The 17,799-nt window shown below is 45.0% G+C and overlaps 1 protein-coding gene across 1 annotated transcript in view; it reads left to right on the top strand.

Annotated features, from left to right (window-relative positions):
- The window catches only part of dab1a (DAB adaptor protein 1a), a 68,599-nt gene that overhangs the window by 12,680 nt on the left and 38,120 nt on the right, over positions 1 to 17,799 (top strand). Inside the window, exon 2 of the mRNA XM_084472571.1 lies at positions 5,546 to 5,856. Coding sequence (XP_084328697.1) covers positions 5,787 to 5,856 — 70 coding nt within the window. The 5' untranslated portion in view covers positions 5,546 to 5,786. The remainder of the gene's footprint in view (positions 1 to 5,545; positions 5,857 to 17,799) is intronic.

Here is a 17,799-nt window from a genome sequence, read left to right as displayed (position 1 = left end):
ATAGTGCTTGAACCTGATTGGTGTGTCTACAATTAAGCAATAATGTGTTTGCGTACCTGATTGCTGTAATTAACCAATTGGCTCATAGGTGTGGTAATTTGACAGTGCTTTGGAATTGCAAGGAAGTGTCATCCTGATATACATGTGTCTAATGTATGCAAGGGTGTTTAGTGTTTTGCAAATCACTATGTGTATTGTTTTGAAAAAACTGTGAGGCTGACATTATGCTTATGTGGTGCACATCTGAGCAATGTTTTGCTTCTTGAGTGTAATTGTTTGATAATTGTGTGATACTTTTGATTTTAGTGTTCATGCAATCGTAAAAAATTGTAAGAAAAAAACTTTACATTTTTTAATCGATTTTTAGATAGATAAAGTAAGATTTAAAATATATTTTGTGCTAAGGTTTGTATGTGTGTGTGTGTGTGTGTATTTGTGTGTGTGCGCGTGTGTGGGCATGTGACGTGTTTTAGTTGTTCATCATTCCGCATACACACACACAAAGTAGGGACACAGGTCCAGTGGGATTCTTGTACCAACAGAAGACAGTATGAGAAACTTAAAGTAATAATGCTGAGGTCTTTGCCATATATTTTCATCAGCGGTGTGTGTACCAGAGGCCAGCGGTGTGCTCCATACAGGGAGCTCTGACAGGTAGCTGGGCGCGCTGTTTAGTAAACTACAGTCCAAAAGCCTGACTCCTCACCCGTCCCGACATTTTGCTCCCCACCTACACCGGGGGGGCTCGCAGAGTCAAGGCACTGTGCAGGAGATTGCGGAAATGAAAAAATAAATGAACACAATGAACTTTCAAAGAATATTTTGGCCTTGAGGGTGGGGGTTGAAGAAGAGCTATTGTCCATGTGGACACAGTATATTACTTACATATTACTTATCTTGGTTTTTGTGTACTTTTGGAAACAAAGTGGATGACGTTGACGTAGAGATGTGTGTGTGTGTGTGGCATGCACACATTGTTGCACATCTTCCCTTTTGTTCAAGCGTTGTGTATTACATTTCACATACTGGATGTAGCCTGTTGGGAACTAGCTGGATAGAATGAAGCTGATGATTTAGTGGAGCGTTCGTGTGAGACATTGTCTGACTGACAGAGCAGGGCCCCATGGCTTCCCAGACAGATAGAGAAAGGGGGTCAGAGAGTTGAATTGACAGACAGGCCAATGGAGAAAGAGGGAGGGACAGACAGGTGCGTGTGAGGGGGGGGAGACGGCACGGTCTGGTTAGTAGCTGTTTTTCAAGCTGTTTTGAACGCCACCGTTGACATTAAAGCATCCCATTCTCCCCTCTGCATGAGAGAATACAGCTCCACACACACACACACACACACACACACACATACGCACACACAGGTGTACGCAGCAGGACCCATAGATCCTAGCATAGTACAAAGGCTCAGAGCGCATGCACACACACACACACAACCCCACACAAACATTGATAGGGGAGGTGTACAACGAGAACCGTTTTCATCTCTACTTTCCCGTAAGACATGAAAACGTACAAAATTCAAAGACAAAGCAGAGCTTTGATATTCAGCGGCCCTGTCTGTAAATGGGTTAGATGGAGTATGCCCGTCAAAATATGTGCATGGGTGTGTGTCTGTGTTTGTGTGTATGTATGGTCAGTGTGTGTGTTTGTATATATGGTCAGACAGTGTGTGTTTGTGTGCACATGCGTGCCTGTGTTCATATGCAGTATTGACATACTTGCATGTTTTGTTTTATGAGAGGAGGCGTTACTAGTGGACGATTTGGGAGGGATAGCTAACTGTGTGTGTGCGTGTGTGTGTGTGTGTGTACACACGCATTGGTGTGTGTGTTTACTGTTTGTGTTGTGAGGCCGTGCCTTCCTCCTGGTAGTCATGAGGACAGGCAGGGAGCCATTTCCGGCATAGCGCTCTTGCCCCTGTGTTGGTTGTCTGTGTGTTAGCCTCCTGCTGGGATGTTGTCATGCCACAGGCCACAGGCTTGGAACCTTTCCCGCTCCACATCAAGCCTTCTGCACACGGCTGCAGCCCGCTCTTTAGCCACCTGCTAGGATGCTATAGATACAGGAGAGGTTCGAGTTGGATTTTTGGAGTACATTTGCTTGTGTTTCCTTGCCTGCTTGAGGGAAATTACTTTCATCGTTAGTCTCCTTTGCAATGTGGCAACATAACACAGCAAGTCTGTAGGGTTGGGCAATAATTAAATATGAGCGTTTTATTGTCTTTTAGGTATTGCAAAGCCATGAATAAAATATATGAATATACCAACAAACATATAACACAAATCTCAGGTTTGATTGAAAGTAATCGCACCATAGCTTGTATTACCATAGAAAACCTCAGTTGGACTGTATGCAATACTTATTGCATACGTATAAATAAGCATTTTGTGATATAGATCAATGGCTTTCCATAGTCGTCCTACCCCAGTGAAATCCAATATTCAATTTTTTGTGTCTTCAAAATAAGTTGAGTCATTATATACCACATTGTTTTCTTCCCATACTACCTTATGATATTCCCTTATCGCACAGCTGTTTATTGAAGTCTATATGTTGGTATTGTTAACAGGAAGTCCACATGGACTGTAGTAGGGCTATGTGCAGAAAGGAGCAGTAGGTTAAAGTCCTCTAAGGAACTGAACTTTACCCAATTTGCTCGTCTTATCTACTCTCTATAGCGATCAGCCTGTCATTCTCTCTGCGTGTCGTCTCCGGCGAGCTCTCTTTCCCCCCTGATCCTTTGTCCTCCCTCTCTTCAGTGTTGTTACCGCTCACCGGTGGCTCTCTCCCCGCTTACTGCTTTGTTTTCTGGTGGCGCCCATAGGTGAGTGGACATTATCCCCATGGACTCCTAAACAGCTGGTAGGTTAAGCGTTGAAGTGGACTACTACTCTGCTCGGGCTTCGTGTAGATCTGCCTTGCTGCTGCTCCAATATGTACGTTTTGGGTTGTTTATTGTTTAAGTTATTTGAAGCTGGATGATGCCCAGTTTTGAAATGTTGTGCCATTCGACTGTTTCAACAATTTGCGCTCAAACAACCTTTATTTCACCTCTGGAAGGGATGACTTTTTCCGTGATCGGCTCGCCTACTGGTGCTTTGATGACCCAGGTGTCCCAGTCTGTCGTCGTAAAAGCACTTTATTATTAACAGAGGCGTCAGCCATAGCTGTGTGGATGTGGATGTGTGACCTTTAGCCCGTGCAGGGCTGTTATGCTGGTTATTCATCAACAAATGCAGCTCCATCAGCGAAGCTGGGATGGGGGGAGAGAGCGAGAGAGAGAGAGAGAGAGAGAGAGAGAGAGAGAGTGCGAGAGAGAGAGACAGAGAAAAAGAAAGTGAGAGTGCGAGTGGTTATTAGTCAGATGGAAGGAAAACAAGATGGATCTGCTAGCCTAGCTCTGAGCCTGACAGACAGAACACAATTACTCTGAGATAGAGGTAGAGAGATAGTGATAGAAGAGAGAGAGAAAAGGAGACGGAGAGAGAGAGAGAGAGAGAGAGAGAGAGAGAGAGAGAGAGAGAGAGAGAGAGAGAGAGAGAGAGAGAGAGAGAGGGGGGGGGGGGGAATGAAGCAACCAGAGAGAGACATTCTTACCAACCAATAATAATTTTTTTCTTTTTGATTACTTGTTTTGTGGGCATTAAGGCCACATGCTATTTAATGAAACATGCCCCCCCTCCACACCATACAGGCATACTATGCTCTCCTCACTGCTACTCTCCTCTCCACCCTGCCCCTCTCCTCTCCTCTCCTCTCCTCTCCTCTCCTCTCCTCTCCCCTCTTTCCTCCTTATACCCATACCCCCCCGTACTTAAGAATGGTAAGCCCATGCGCTGAATGCAGATGACCCGCTGAATGAGGGCACTCTTCTACCACGGTTCTCCCCACAAACCGTTGCTCTGTCACTCGCCGTTGGCGTTTTTTTTGGCGCGGCTGAATCTCATCATTGTAATGTGTTTTTTCGTACCCCCCGGGAGACCTGGATGAGAAATTCTTCTCTCTGTTGGTCTCCAGAGAAGCACACCATATGTCTGGAGCCCGTCGTGTTGTCTGCCGTGTGTCCACACAGACCATTTCTCACGGCTCTGCCCAGTCTGGCTTCAGGTCTGTTTCATTTGTGGAGCCGTGGTCTTAAATACATTGTGTGTGTGTGTCTTATGGATAGAAAAAAAAGGGTTGCGTCTGTGTGTTCAGGCCAGGGTGTGTGTGGGTTCTGGTCTCTCTCTCTCTCTCTCTCTCTCTCTCGCTCTCTCTCTCTCTCTCTCTCTCTCTCTCTCTCGCTCTCTCTCTCCGGCTTATTTTCCTACTCCACTCAGACCCTCTCACCTCTCTCTTGCGCCCTCCACTTCTCCTCCTACCTCCTACCCTTACTCATTCTTTCGCCTCTCTTTACAAAAGTCCCCTCTCCCCCCCTCCCATTTCCCCACCCATTTGGTGGAACAGTGTGGCTGATAAAGCCTGCTGTAATTGGAGTGACTCACACGTTTTCCCAGTGTGTTTGGACCAGATAAAGAATATTGTCAGCGTTTTGCCGACATGGCCTCTGCCGGCAGAATTAAATGGACTCTGTTCTCTTCTGTCTGCGGCAAATTAAAAGCCTCTCAATTCATCTACTGCTCTTGCCTGAGGCTTACAGGGCTGTGTGGGGGTGGGAGGGGGCTTCCTATTCAGGCAGGAAACTAACTGCCCGGTGAAGGAGAAGGAAGACGAGAAAGTGCAGTCTTCTGCCTGTCCTGTTTTTTTTTTTTGCTGAGAAATTCCTGGCCCTATTTCATTTTGCTCTCCACCTTTCTTTTGCCAGTGAGGGAGAATGACGGAGAGAGAGAGAGAGAGAGAGAGAGAGAGAGAGAGAGAGAGAGAGAGAGGATGGAAATGGATTAGAGAGTATGTGTGTGTGTGTGTGTGGGAGACAGAGTTAGAGGAGGCAAGGAGGTCAAGAGCGAATGTCTAAAGAGACGTGAAGACTAGCTGGGTAGATATTTTTTTCATGCAGCTTGTCAGCCTGCAGCTGTCTCCTTCTGCTGTCTTTGCATATGGGATAGAAAGAGGAGGAGAGCTGCATGCATGTATTTAATTGTCTGTTTGTGTGTGTGTGTGTGTGTGTGTGTGTGTGTGTGTGTGTGTGTGTGTGTGTGTGTAATATTGTGTATTAGCAGCGTGGAGAAGGACACTAGCCAAAGGGCAGTTAGGTGAGCGTTGCGTTCATCAACAGGTTCTGCTTTAGTTCAGGGTCGGGATTGCTTGGATTCTGTCCTTCTAATACAGTCTGAGAGATCAGGTGTTTCAGTGGATGTCTGGCCCCAACCATTATTATGGGCGACGCACGACTCGAAGGCTTACAGCAACAAAAACAACTTGCTCATCGGCATACCAGATGAGACGCTTTGCTCCCGCTACCCTCACCGCGGGGAGTGAGAGAACGAGAGAGTGTGACCTAACGGAACATCTTTCTTTTCTTTCTGCTGCTGTTTTCCTCCTCCTCCTCCTCCCCAACCCCCACCCTCTCCCCCCCCCCCCCCCTCTCTCTCTCCAGCTCCCCTTGGCCGCATGTGGGATGTCGTGTCAGGGCTAGGGCCCCTCCCCTTTCTCCCATGAGCCTCCTGTGTGCCCACGCACACACCTGGCGCCTCCCCCTCCGCTCTTCCGGCGCCCGCCCGTACGCACGCACTGGTGCGCCGCTCACACCCGTGGCATCGACGCGGCCGTGAACCGGAGCCCCCTCCGAGCCCAGCAGTGCCCAGTGGAGTCGAGGCCAGCCCGCGAGGAGCCTGAGGATGTCAACAGAGACCGAGCTGCAGCCAGCGCTCAGGCCGGGTACTGTCAGACGCGACTCCAAACGGAAAGGTAGGCAGCCCTCAGCACCCCCCACCCCCCCCCCCCCCCCCCCCCCCGTGCAAGTGGTGCAGAACGATGAGCGTTATCGTGAGTCATATTGATGTTCATGTCAATATGTTAAAAGAAAAACCAAGCCGTGACACAAGTGGTTTGGGAAGAAAGTGATGTAAAGGGGGTGACGTTGTAGGGCTATGGATTGATCAAAAACTCAGAAGACCAAAACTCGACTTGAATGCGAGTGTATTGGAGTGAGGCGAAACAGCCAAAGCCTAAACAGTAATATAGTCCCACCCCTACATTAAAACGGGACCATCTCAAACCATTAGAGTGTGATGCTCAGCGTAGCGGTTTCACCTAATGTGTGCCCTTTTTAGTTTAAATAATAAAAATACAGAAAGTCACAAGGAAAATAGCAGGCAAAATGATAGTACTTATTTTCAGAAAGATTTGGCTAGTAACCCAGCTGTGACTTTTTAATATATCTTCTGCTGTATATTCCGTACACAACGAAAGGGGGGAATTCAAAATGACTTGGTCATTGTAAAAAACTGTAAAAAAAAAACCTCCCCCCCCACAATCCTACAAATTCCCTGTCTTTTCTAACAGATTGTTATGAGTAGGATCGGTGAGCGGGGGTTGCAGGGTTCAGATCCACTAATGCCGACTAACAGATGGACTGAAAGGCGCGGGGGGGGGGGGATGCTAAACGGCGATGTTGTGATGTTGTCACTCGCTGTCGAGGGTTCAATCACATCCAGGTGTGGATGGCTCCAGAGGGAGAGGGAGACAGCAGGTGGAGGTGCTGGTGAGCAGGTGTGTGTGTTTCGGGGCAGGGGCGTAATGGGTATAAGGAGTGTCAGGCCAGGGTTAGACGGGCACTTCATCCCCGCCGCCACCTGGCTGGCCCACGTGAGCCGGGACGCGCCCCGTTTCACCTGTGTGATGGAGCGGAAAAATACAGCGCCGCCGGGCGGAAGTGACGCTCACGTTCATACACACACACACACACACACACACACACACACACACACCAGTGTTTCTGCTACATGCATAGAGCTAGGATAGCCAGGGCCAAGTTTCAAGTAGTGAAAGTCCTTCCAATTCAGTCTAAATTATGTGAACTTATTACCTTTTCCAGACCATTCATTCAGTCATCCGTCGTACTGCAAGCTAAATGTAAAGGTGCCCATCCTGCATGGTTCAAGGTAGAGCAGGAGCAGGACTTCAGCCTCAGCAGAAGAGCCGTGTATGGTCTGCAGAGGCTGCTTATTTCTCGTCTCCGGGATTTTATTTAGTTATTTATTAATTTCAGAATTATTCTTTTGATTCATTTTTGATGAATGAATTTTGAATTTTTTACTACTAACTATTACCTTCATGGAAAAACATGGTATGATTAGTGAAGAATCTGTTAGAAACTGAAAGATTGCACTTTATTTTGCATCGAACATTATACCAAAAGATAAAATATAAAACTAGAATAAACATAGAACTTAGTGTGCAATCAATGTAAAAAAAAAAGGTTGTTAAGGCATTCACAATCACACACAATCACATTTTATCAATAATTCTTTCAAAAGGGCCCAAATAACAGTCGGTTTTAAACCTTCAGTGGATGGTTCATCATTTTTTCTTCGTCTCTTCGTCTTACAATAAGTAGGGTTAAAGAAGGAGAAGGAGATACAATAAATCGCTGTCTGTACTGTAAGTGCCAAGCACCAACAATTGCTAGGTTAATCCATTCCCTGTATACAAAAAAGCTAGCTAGGATAAGATGCTACAGAACTAAGTACTGTTTTTAAGTGCCAGGACATAGAAAATACAATAAGTGCGTACATTAAGTGACAGGATGTACAACGTACAATAATTGCATACATAAAGTGCCAAGTCGTAGTACACCCGCGGACCCTGCTATAAGGTATCCATTACAAGATTCTACAGATTCTCATGCCAGCCAAAACCCAAAAGTTGGAAGCCCTGTATAAATAAATACATTTTATCAATATTAAACTACACAGTGTCATTATTGAATCATAAAGACAAAGGGAATATTTAGGTTGAGTTTATGTTGACGTTTATTTATTGATTTCCTTTTATTAGATTGCATCTTTATTCATTTTGCTCCGTTCCCCTTTCCGCCGCCTCTGCAGGGTGCACGTTATTGATTAATATAGAGCACCTGTTGCTGTTTTGTTTAGCGATCTCATCATAACGTGTTACACAGACGTTTCATAGAACAGAGCTTTAAACGCGGATCCGCACATCCATATAAACAAGCTGCACGGCTCGTCAATGGTTTGGTTTACTCACAGGTCCAAACGAGCTGCGCACCCGTCTTCCTTTCCTTTGTCCTCTCCAAGAGAGGACAAAGAAGGTTTGTCAGACTCTCGGAATTTCTGTACTTGAATGCTCATGCATCTAAATGTAATACTGCTTCTCGTTGTTAGCGAGCTGATGATGACATACTTTTTAGAATGTCAGCTGTAGTTCGCGGATGCACACTAACGGGACAGGAACGGGCGGGACAGGAACGTTTTTTAGGCCCCACCACGGGAGTGGGACGGGAAGGGAGAATTTTTCTGGGAACGGGATGGGACGGGAGTCAAAAGCCACTCCCGTGTCACCCTCTAGTGTCTATGCAGAGTTTAGGTGAACTCTGAACAAGTGAGTCTTGAGTCTTTATTTCAGCAAACTAAAATACTGTTTTGTTTCTCATCCGCTATCCGCCCGCAAGGAGTTCTTTACCCGGCCACATCCCCGCCCGTGAATTTTAGGAACGTCACAAACAGCCAGTTTTAGCAACTTTTATGTGGGTACCCGACCCGTTGCAGGACTCTGCCGAGGTTTCTCGCTGTTGGTGATGGAGATACTGCAATGTCCTCGACAGTGACCAGTAAGTCCATGTGAGGGTAATCTTTCCCTAGCATAAGGAGGAGCTCAGTCTGGTTGAGGGTAAGCTTCATGTGATAGTTAGCCCTTCCCCTTAGCCCTGCCCCTCAATGAAACGACTATTGGGACAGCCCTGTCCTTACATGTGACCCCCCCAAAATTGAAGGGGTGAATTGGGAGATGACGTTTGAGATACGATTGTTTCATGGATTCATTGATAAGAACATCACCACATACCACCCCATGTCCTCGGTTTACTGTTCTCCTGTATTACTATAATATTCTCCTGTCCGCACTCCTGTCCGAAACAGGCCGATATTGAAAGAAAACCATTAAAGGAAAGGCAAAACTTATTTTAAACCCTGTTTTAATGATCTCATGGTTAATGTATTTCCATTCAGACTAGTATTTTGATATTATTGTGCTTTTAAATAATTAATATATATACAGTATATATATTTCTTATTTCAGAGATTCCTCTGTGTACCACTAAATAGCTTAAGGTACACGTACCACAGTTTGAGAATCAATGCTATGGAAGAATGAAACAGGCAAGAAGATACTGTTTGTGAGATGAGCTCATCCATAGCTCTGGACTGAATTTAGGAAGCATAAAGAGACAAAGAAACACAAGTGACAGAGAGTAATAGAGGTAATAGAGAGTATCTAAATGTTTTATGTGTAGAACCTTAGCAACAGTATAATATAACCCGGACATTTATTCAGCGACAAATCACCAAAACTTGCGCTAACATAATGCAAAAACAAAAAGGTATATTATATTGTTATAACTGCATGATTCATTTCTGTCTGAATGCACAAGAGGTCCTACTGTAATCAGCAGCACCGTGCACACCCACATCAGCAGAGTGCTCCACACACACACACACACACACACACACACACACACCTCAGCACCACTGCTGGAAAACATTGTAGGGGAAATGCAAGGTAGTACAGTAGATGTGTGCACAGTCTGTGGCTCAGTTATGGCAAACAAGCGGTTTGTTCCCAGCGGTGCACTCCACGTCAGTGGCTCCTCAAAGGCTCTCTTGTCCTATTTAGAAACGGCATTGTTCCCCGTGCCGCAAGAATCACGTTCATCACTCAGATAGGTGCTGCACCTTTAGGGTCGAGGGGGACCGCAATATGGTCTCTTACACACACGCACGCACGCACGCACTCGCACACACACACACACACACACACACACACACACACACACACACACACACACACACACAGCACATATACATAATCACACAAACACCAAGACAAAGGAATGCACACACACACACACACACACACACACACACACACACACACAGCACACACACACACACACACATGCACACATACACACATCCCACTAGGGCTGGGATTGAAGCCCAGAAGAGCAACTGAAAGGGAAGATGAATTGGTTGCCCTCAGAATCCAGACTGGTGGTGGATGTTGGTCTCCCTTCAGTCGCCCCCTGTCTGTCTGTCTGTCTGTCTGTCTGTCTGTCTGTCCGTCCCTCTGTCTCTCTCTCTCTCCGTCCATCCCTTTCTGTCTGGTGTCTGGTGTCATACTCCTCTTTTATTTTAGATTTTGGGGTGTAGGGTACGTACTCGTCAATAGACCTCTGAAGAATAAGTCCCACCTCCGAGTCTCCAGTTCCCTCGTTCAAATGGCTATGGGAAATAACATGGGGTTTTTGAATGATCGTACATGACAAACTATGTAGGTGGCGAAGAAGTAAAAACTGCTTCACGTTTTGAACTACACACATTTTCCATCTAGTTTCGACTTGCTTTTTGGATTGTCGGTGCCGTTAAAACGATTATAAATGCTATTTTAACGGCACTGACAATCCAAAAAGCCAGTCGAAACTAGATGGAAAATGTGTGTAGTTCAAAACGTGAACTGACATTTGACCGAGGGAACCGGGAGCCTTGAAGGCGGGACTTATTCTTCAGAGGTCTATGCACGCACAAACGCACGTGCAAACACACAACTGGCTGATGAAAGTCAAACGCAATAATACACCACACACAGGCAACGAGTGTGCCCCAAGCACACAGAACAATTTCAATATTTCCTATTCATGTCTACTGTATGTGTGTGTGTGTTTGTGCATGTGTGTGTACGTGTGTGTGGGCGGGACCAAATGACCCAGAAACCCAGTCCGCACCACATTTATCTCCTTTGTCTTTCTGTCCCTCTGGTCCCCCTGTCTAATTCCTCCTTCTTACCTTATTTAACTCTTTAGCGCCTACGCCCTCGCCTCTGGTAAAAGTGATTTGAGTGAGCGAGGGACAAATAAAGTGGCTTGTCGGCAATAGGGGAGAGGGAGAGAGGGAGACTAATGAGCTAACATGGAGGATAGGTGTGTCATTTAAATCCTTTGTTTCAATTCAATCGTGAACAAAGCAATCAAAAGGGTACCACATCGCTCCGATGTCAAACACAGTGTGTATGTGTGTGTGTGTGTGTGTGTGTGTGTGTGTGTGTGTGTGTGTGTGTGTGTGTGTGTGTGTGTGTGTGTGTGTGTGTGTGCTGCTGCACAGATTAATTAGGTCCATCCATGGAGCGCTTCAAATAAACCAGTTTATTTTCCTCTCCTTGCCATAAGGTTTCCTTTTTATTGAATTACCCTGAAAAAACAAAGATAACCTCCAACCTTCAACATTTGCCAGAAACCTGGCCTAATAATAGCAGCAATGTCTTATTGGCTCGGCCCAAACAACTAATACTGTTTATTAATCCACAATAAATCCATGACATTTAATGGCTTCACAGACATTGGTCTCTCTCTCTCTCTCTCTCTCTATATCTATCTATCTATCTATCTATCTATCTATCTATCTATCTATCTATCTATATAGATAGATAGATATAGATATATCTTTCCCTACCTCATCCTTCAACTACTCCTACTACTTTTGACATGTGTTTGAATTATCCAATCATCAAACAAAAATGTCCCCCTAGAGATGCCGTAAGACCACTAGCATCACAGCTATGCGCCGGTGTGTGTTAACTCAGGCTCCCTTGTAATATGTAACATCCTGCCTGTGTTATTTAGCCTGTACATACATACACTAGAGTGGAAACCCACTCCAGCAGAACACCCACAATTGGATAGTTGTGTTTAATTAGTGCAACTGTTGACTCAATCAGAGGAAACATCCTAGGAAGCTCCGATACCAATAAAACAAGCGGTTCACACTCTGCCAGGGCCTGCTTCTTCTTCTTTTTTCATTATTATCTTTTTTATTGGAAAGAAAAACTACCACTCAGTTGGTTTTATTACATATCTCTATATCCACCTCTGTAAATTAAATTCTCTGACACATAAAACCGAAACAGAGCGTTATTTCCTGAGGGTCTGTTCGTTGGTACGGGTGGACCCACTTCTCCCTGCACCACACTGGCGTCCTGACCCTGGATTTCATCTGTCTGGGAGGCATGTTACACTTTATGTGGCATCCAGAGTGGCCTTGGCCGGAGCGTTCCTACACAGTATGTTGACTGAAATAATGCTTCCACAACCCCCAGCCTGAGTGCAGCCAACACAGAAATTAGAGAAAGAAAAGGAGATCTCATATTGCAATATTCTGAATTGCAACCACATTCAGAATATTGTTTAGTATTTTTTGATAAAAGAACAATGCAACATTAAACACTCTAACTAACACTTGAATGAAAATGGGTAAAGAACAGTGTGTGTGTGTGTGTGTGTGTGTGTGTGTTTTGGAGGGGGGGCAGTTTGGGACCTTTTCTGTTTTTTACAAAGATGAATCACTGGTGACTCTGTCATCCATTAAAGGTCTTCAACGTGACTGTTAAGTTATAATGACCTCTACGGCTGGGGGAAGGTCGCTTGTGTGGCAACATGGCCAACTTTAATCACGTCTCTCTCTCTCTCTCTCTCTCTCTCTCTCTCTCTCTCTCTCTCTCTCTCTCTCTCTCTCTCTCTCTCTCTCTCTCTCTCTGTTGGTATACTGTAGCTGGCAGCCAGAGCCGTGAACAGAGTAGTTAAGGGTTATAGCTCAGCAGCTGTTAGTGTTTGGTGTGTGTGTGTGTGTGTGTGTGTGTGTGTGTATGTATGTGCACACTTTCTACTTGTGTGTTCATGAGCATGTGCACACATACTGTGTATTGAGTGTGCATTTCTATTTGTATATGTGTGTGTGTCTCTAGTGTGCGATTAGCCAACACATTATCTTCTTGGTGTGGATATTATGTTCCCATCCAGTCTATCTGCCACAATCACTGCTGCCATTTGCGCCAATATCTTCCCCCTGGGAGCCTTAGAGCGCAAACAATGGTTTAGTGTGTCTGCATGGTGTGTGAGTCTGTGTGTGAGTGAGAGCGAGAGATAGAGAGTTTGTTCTTTTGTGTGTGTTTGTGTGTGTGTGTGTGTGTGTGTGCGTGCCTTTCATATTTTATACCTATGCCCTCTATGTTTGGGGTCCAGAATCTGTGTCCAGGTTCCAGCCCATTGCAGTGACTCATTGCCTTTGCAAAAGTCCAGAGGACAGGTCTTGCTGGGCCAAGGGCCTTTGGGATTATTTCCTCTTTCTTCTTGTCTGAATGGTTCTAGAAGCGCAGGTCTACGTGTCACATGCTCCCTCTTTGTTTCCGGCGTTTCTCCATTTTCATTTTCCACCTTTCGCTGTCAGGGTTGGTGTGTCGAATATGGTGCCATTTCTTAAGTTGACTCATGTGGGAGTCACGTTTCTCTACCATAGGGTGTTTTGAATTTTTATGTTTGTTGTAGGATGTCATGATACCAGAAATTTAGTAGTCGATACCAATACCAGTGAAATTCCACGATTCTCGATACCCAATTCGATACCACAGTCAAAAACAAAACAATAAATCCCATGTACTTCAACATACACTAATTTATTAAAAACATTTAAACATTACAAAAAACAGTGGCACTGGTATGTAGCCTTCTAGTAATGAATAAAAATAAACCACTATTAACATTACAAAAAAAGAACAGTGGCATGTAGCGTTCAAGTAATAAAAAACAAAAAAAAAATATGCAGCTATGCGGCTCGCGTTTACACTTACGTGCATGGCGGGGCTTAAAACATAACTTCCAACCTAATATTAAGTAATATAACGCAGGTGCGCAAGGCAGCCACAGGAGACGCCAACATTGTTTTCAACCGCTCTGTACCGCGCCGTATTAATTACCAAGTTTTGAAAAGAAAAAGTATTTGAAGCGAATAAGCAACGCTGTTTTTGATTTGTTTATTTGGTTTTGAACAAATAGTTTTGGATGCATGCATCGGCTTTGAGTTGGTTTGTTACTTTGAAATTGCATACGCTCGCAACACACACACACGCACACGCGCACGCACACATTCACCGCCGCACCCACTACAACCTGCCGATCGTCAATCAAAACAACATCAAGTAAGTGATGCCGAACGCAGTCGTACCATGCGTGTTTAGAAGCGCAACATTGAAACGGGTCCCGTCTGAAACAGTTGTGCGGCGCAGCGTTCCAAACGCAAAGTACTTCCAGACACGACCCTTGTTATTCTTTTTTTATCGATGAGTCGAGGCGGAGCCGTCGCACTCGCTGCAGCTGCAGTCTTCCATGTTCCCGTGTAGGTGTATATGCTGCCCACGTGACGTCCGGAGGAATTGCATCCTCAGTACCTACGGTACTAAGAAAAACGAGTATGTCACGTTTTTAGAATTTTGGTATCGACTTGGTACCAAAGTATTGGTTCTCGTGACATCAATAGTTTGTTGTAAGCCTTAGTTTGTGACTAAGAATTAAATAATTCTTTCTATTATTGTTGACCGTAAAAATATTTATGTGAAATCCATTAAAGGTGCCATGACATGCCACCAGGTGTGCTGTGATTAGCCGTTACAAGCCGTTTTGGAAATCTGCCCTTTGAGACATCACAGGTGTGCGTGTCCACCTAGATGTGTGACGGATAGATGAGCAACATTTGCTACAGTCCACTGGGTAGGCTGGTAGACTGATCTATCCAGCACACATCTAGGTGGACACGCCCACTTTCTGCCCCTTATGAAGTCATAAGGGGCAGATTTCCAAAATGGCTTGTAACGGCTAATCACACCACACCTGGTGGCATGTCATGGCACCTTTAAATACAGTTAAATAGCTAAGTACATGATAGCAGTTGGACACTGCCTTTTAAAATTATATAAAGATACATTTAAACAGTGTGGCAGCAATGCATTATTATCATGTGCCTTTGAGGTCTCACCAGATGGTTACGGTCATTAGTTATCTCAGAGCTTTTTAAAAATGACACAAGGACACCCTGCTTTAAAAAGGCATCACTGATATAATGAAATTGAAACGATTCAAAAGGCTGAGAAAATATTGGTTCTATACTCGAGTATTTGTGTAACTGCAAAGGTTGGGTGTTCCGTTTTCTTCACAGCATGTTCTGTTTTCTTTAAATTTTTTCTCTTTCCCACTGTCCTCCATATTGATGTGTCTTTGCCCACATCACTACCTCCAGTCTCTATAGCAACAGTTTTCGCCTCACTAGTAATTTAAAAAAAATGGCCCAATGTCACACACACTCAAATACAACCTCGCCCTCGTACACATAATGTCTCAAAAACAACCTCTCTCTTGTACACTTACTGTCTCAAAAACAATGTCTCTCTCGTACACGTACTGACTCTAATACAACCTCTCCCGTACACGTACTGACTCTAATACAACCTCTCTTTTACACGTACTGACTCAAATACAACTTCTCTTGTACAAGTACACGTACTGACTCTAATACAACCTGTCTCTTGTACACGTACTGTGTGTCGATGTGTGTGTGTTTATTTCCTGTTGTCAGTGTTCTAGCCCATCCTTATATTCCAATAAAAAGCAGAGGTCAGGGTATGATACTAAATGGTAGCTAGATTTGTTGTTACATGTTGTCTGTGCTGATTTATTTGTTAAAAATAAGTTACGTTGTCTTTTTTTCAAGATGATGTCCTGGAAGAAAACAATATGTTGTCCTTTTACTTAAATGAATTGAATTGCAGGTGGAGTGTATTTAGCAAAATGCAGCTAAAAATTGTTATTTTCGAGATGCGATCATATTCCTTTGACCATATTTCTTAATTTAAGTTAAGTAACTGAAATGAAGACTACACAATCCATACTTCAATCCATTTATATTGAACCACAACCCAAACCAAGACAAAACACACACACAAAACACGTTTGTGTGGCCCAGTGAGTGACATCAGCCAAAACTAATTTTAGTACGAACGAGGAAGAGTCTCACACACAATATCCTGGAGGACTCCACAAACATGTTTGAATTTATTTTAAATTAGGTACCTTTCAGACACCTTCAGGTTACCTTTAATGAACTCTGTAAACCTATATAAATGGTAAACTGCAATATTATGGTTGCTTTAATAAGTTCTGGTAAGTTCTGGTAATGGGAGGCACTGAAAGTGCCTCCCATTCTCATACTGCCGGCGGTTTCAACCACGCAAGGCAACATGCGGCTTGTTGGGAGCAGCTAGGGTTGGATGTCTTGCTCAGAGACACGCCGACACTTAGCTAGGAGGAGCCAGGGATTGAACCAGCAAATTTGGCCAGCAACCAGGCAACCTTCTCCACCTCCTGAGCTACAGCCAGCCTACGAGCAACTAGTAAGAGACACAGATGTAGTTAAGGGCCTCAAGTGCAGAGGGTGCTGCAGATTGCTCACTAGACACCATCAGCAGCGTCCCTCTATTTAGTGGATGAGTGGTCTAGAGCAGCACCGTGGAGCACTTGATGAGTCGTTGGCTAATCCTCCTCTGTGTTATTCCAAGTCAGCACATTCTCCCGCTGCCTGAGTCTCTTCCTGTTGAAACTTCTTAGACCTCTTCTAATTAGAGAAAAGGGACTCAAAGAGGAGACGGGGAAAAAATAAATCATTAGCATGCAGTAATTGAGGAGATAACGAGGGAGAAAGGGAGGGAGGGAGGGAGGGAGAGAAAAGGGAGGGAGGGAGAGAGACGGATGGTCATCTGCTTCCTTTTCATGCTGTGGGGCTGTTCTCTCCTCCTCTGCGGCCCCTCCATCGGCAAGGCCCAACAGAGAGGAGGAGGAAGGGAGACATTTAGAAGCTATAGATGGTGGGAACCATGGGGGGGCTAAGGAGAAAGACAAAAACTTCCAAGTGGCTCATCATTTTTGAGATGACGGCCATTGAAGGGTTTTTCTGAAGTACATTTGGCCACCGCATAAAAAGAGCTATGCGTGGTGTGTGTGTGTGTGTGTGTGTGTGTGTGTGTGTAAGCGTGTGTGTATCTGCCTCATAAACACATCTGGTATAGCACAGGCACTACTCTCTCCCGCCTGAGATCAAGGAAGACGTGTTTTAACAGGAGAGCAGACGGGCTCAAGAGTGTTTAATGAGAGGCAGGTTTGAGTGCACAAAGCATTCCTCTTTGATTTGCAGGGGGATTCTAGGGAAGTTACTTCGCGGAATTCTTTACTGTAGTCTCTCGTCCGTCTCTGTCCATCACGAATGAAACTATTCATGGGCAGTATGTATGCAATGTACCTGTATGCATGAACGTGTCTCTGCACGTGTGCGTCTTAGAACGCATCGGTGTGCACTTTTGTTTGTGTGGGTTTTGGCTGGAGGCGTGAACAATTGTTTGCATATGAATATGTGAGCGTGCGTTAGTGCTTGTGTGTGTGTGTGTGTGTGTGTGTGTGTGTGTGTGTGGCTGCGTGTCTATGAGCTCATCACATGTTGCAGTGCAGCAGGTGGTGCGAGGGGCTTGGGGGCCAGTGTCAGTTTAATCCAAGTGGGGATTCCGCTTCAGCATCGTATGACAAGATGCTTGCGGTTTGTTTACACAGTCGACTCTCTGGTGCCCGATCAGAGCGCACGCACGCACGCATGCACGCACACACACACACACACACACACACACACACACACACAAACATGAATCACACTCACGCAGGAAAGGACACACACAAACACACACGACACACACGGACACTGGCTAAAATGCACACATGGGTCTTGTTCCCCTTCGTTAGTGAGACCAATT

The sequence above is a fragment of the Micromesistius poutassou genome, assembly GCF_964030765.1.
Source record: "Micromesistius poutassou genome assembly, chromosome: 9".
Taxonomy (NCBI): Eukaryota; Metazoa; Chordata; class Actinopteri; order Gadiformes; family Gadidae; genus Micromesistius; species Micromesistius poutassou.
This window is presented reverse-complemented; position numbering and strand designations above follow the sequence as displayed.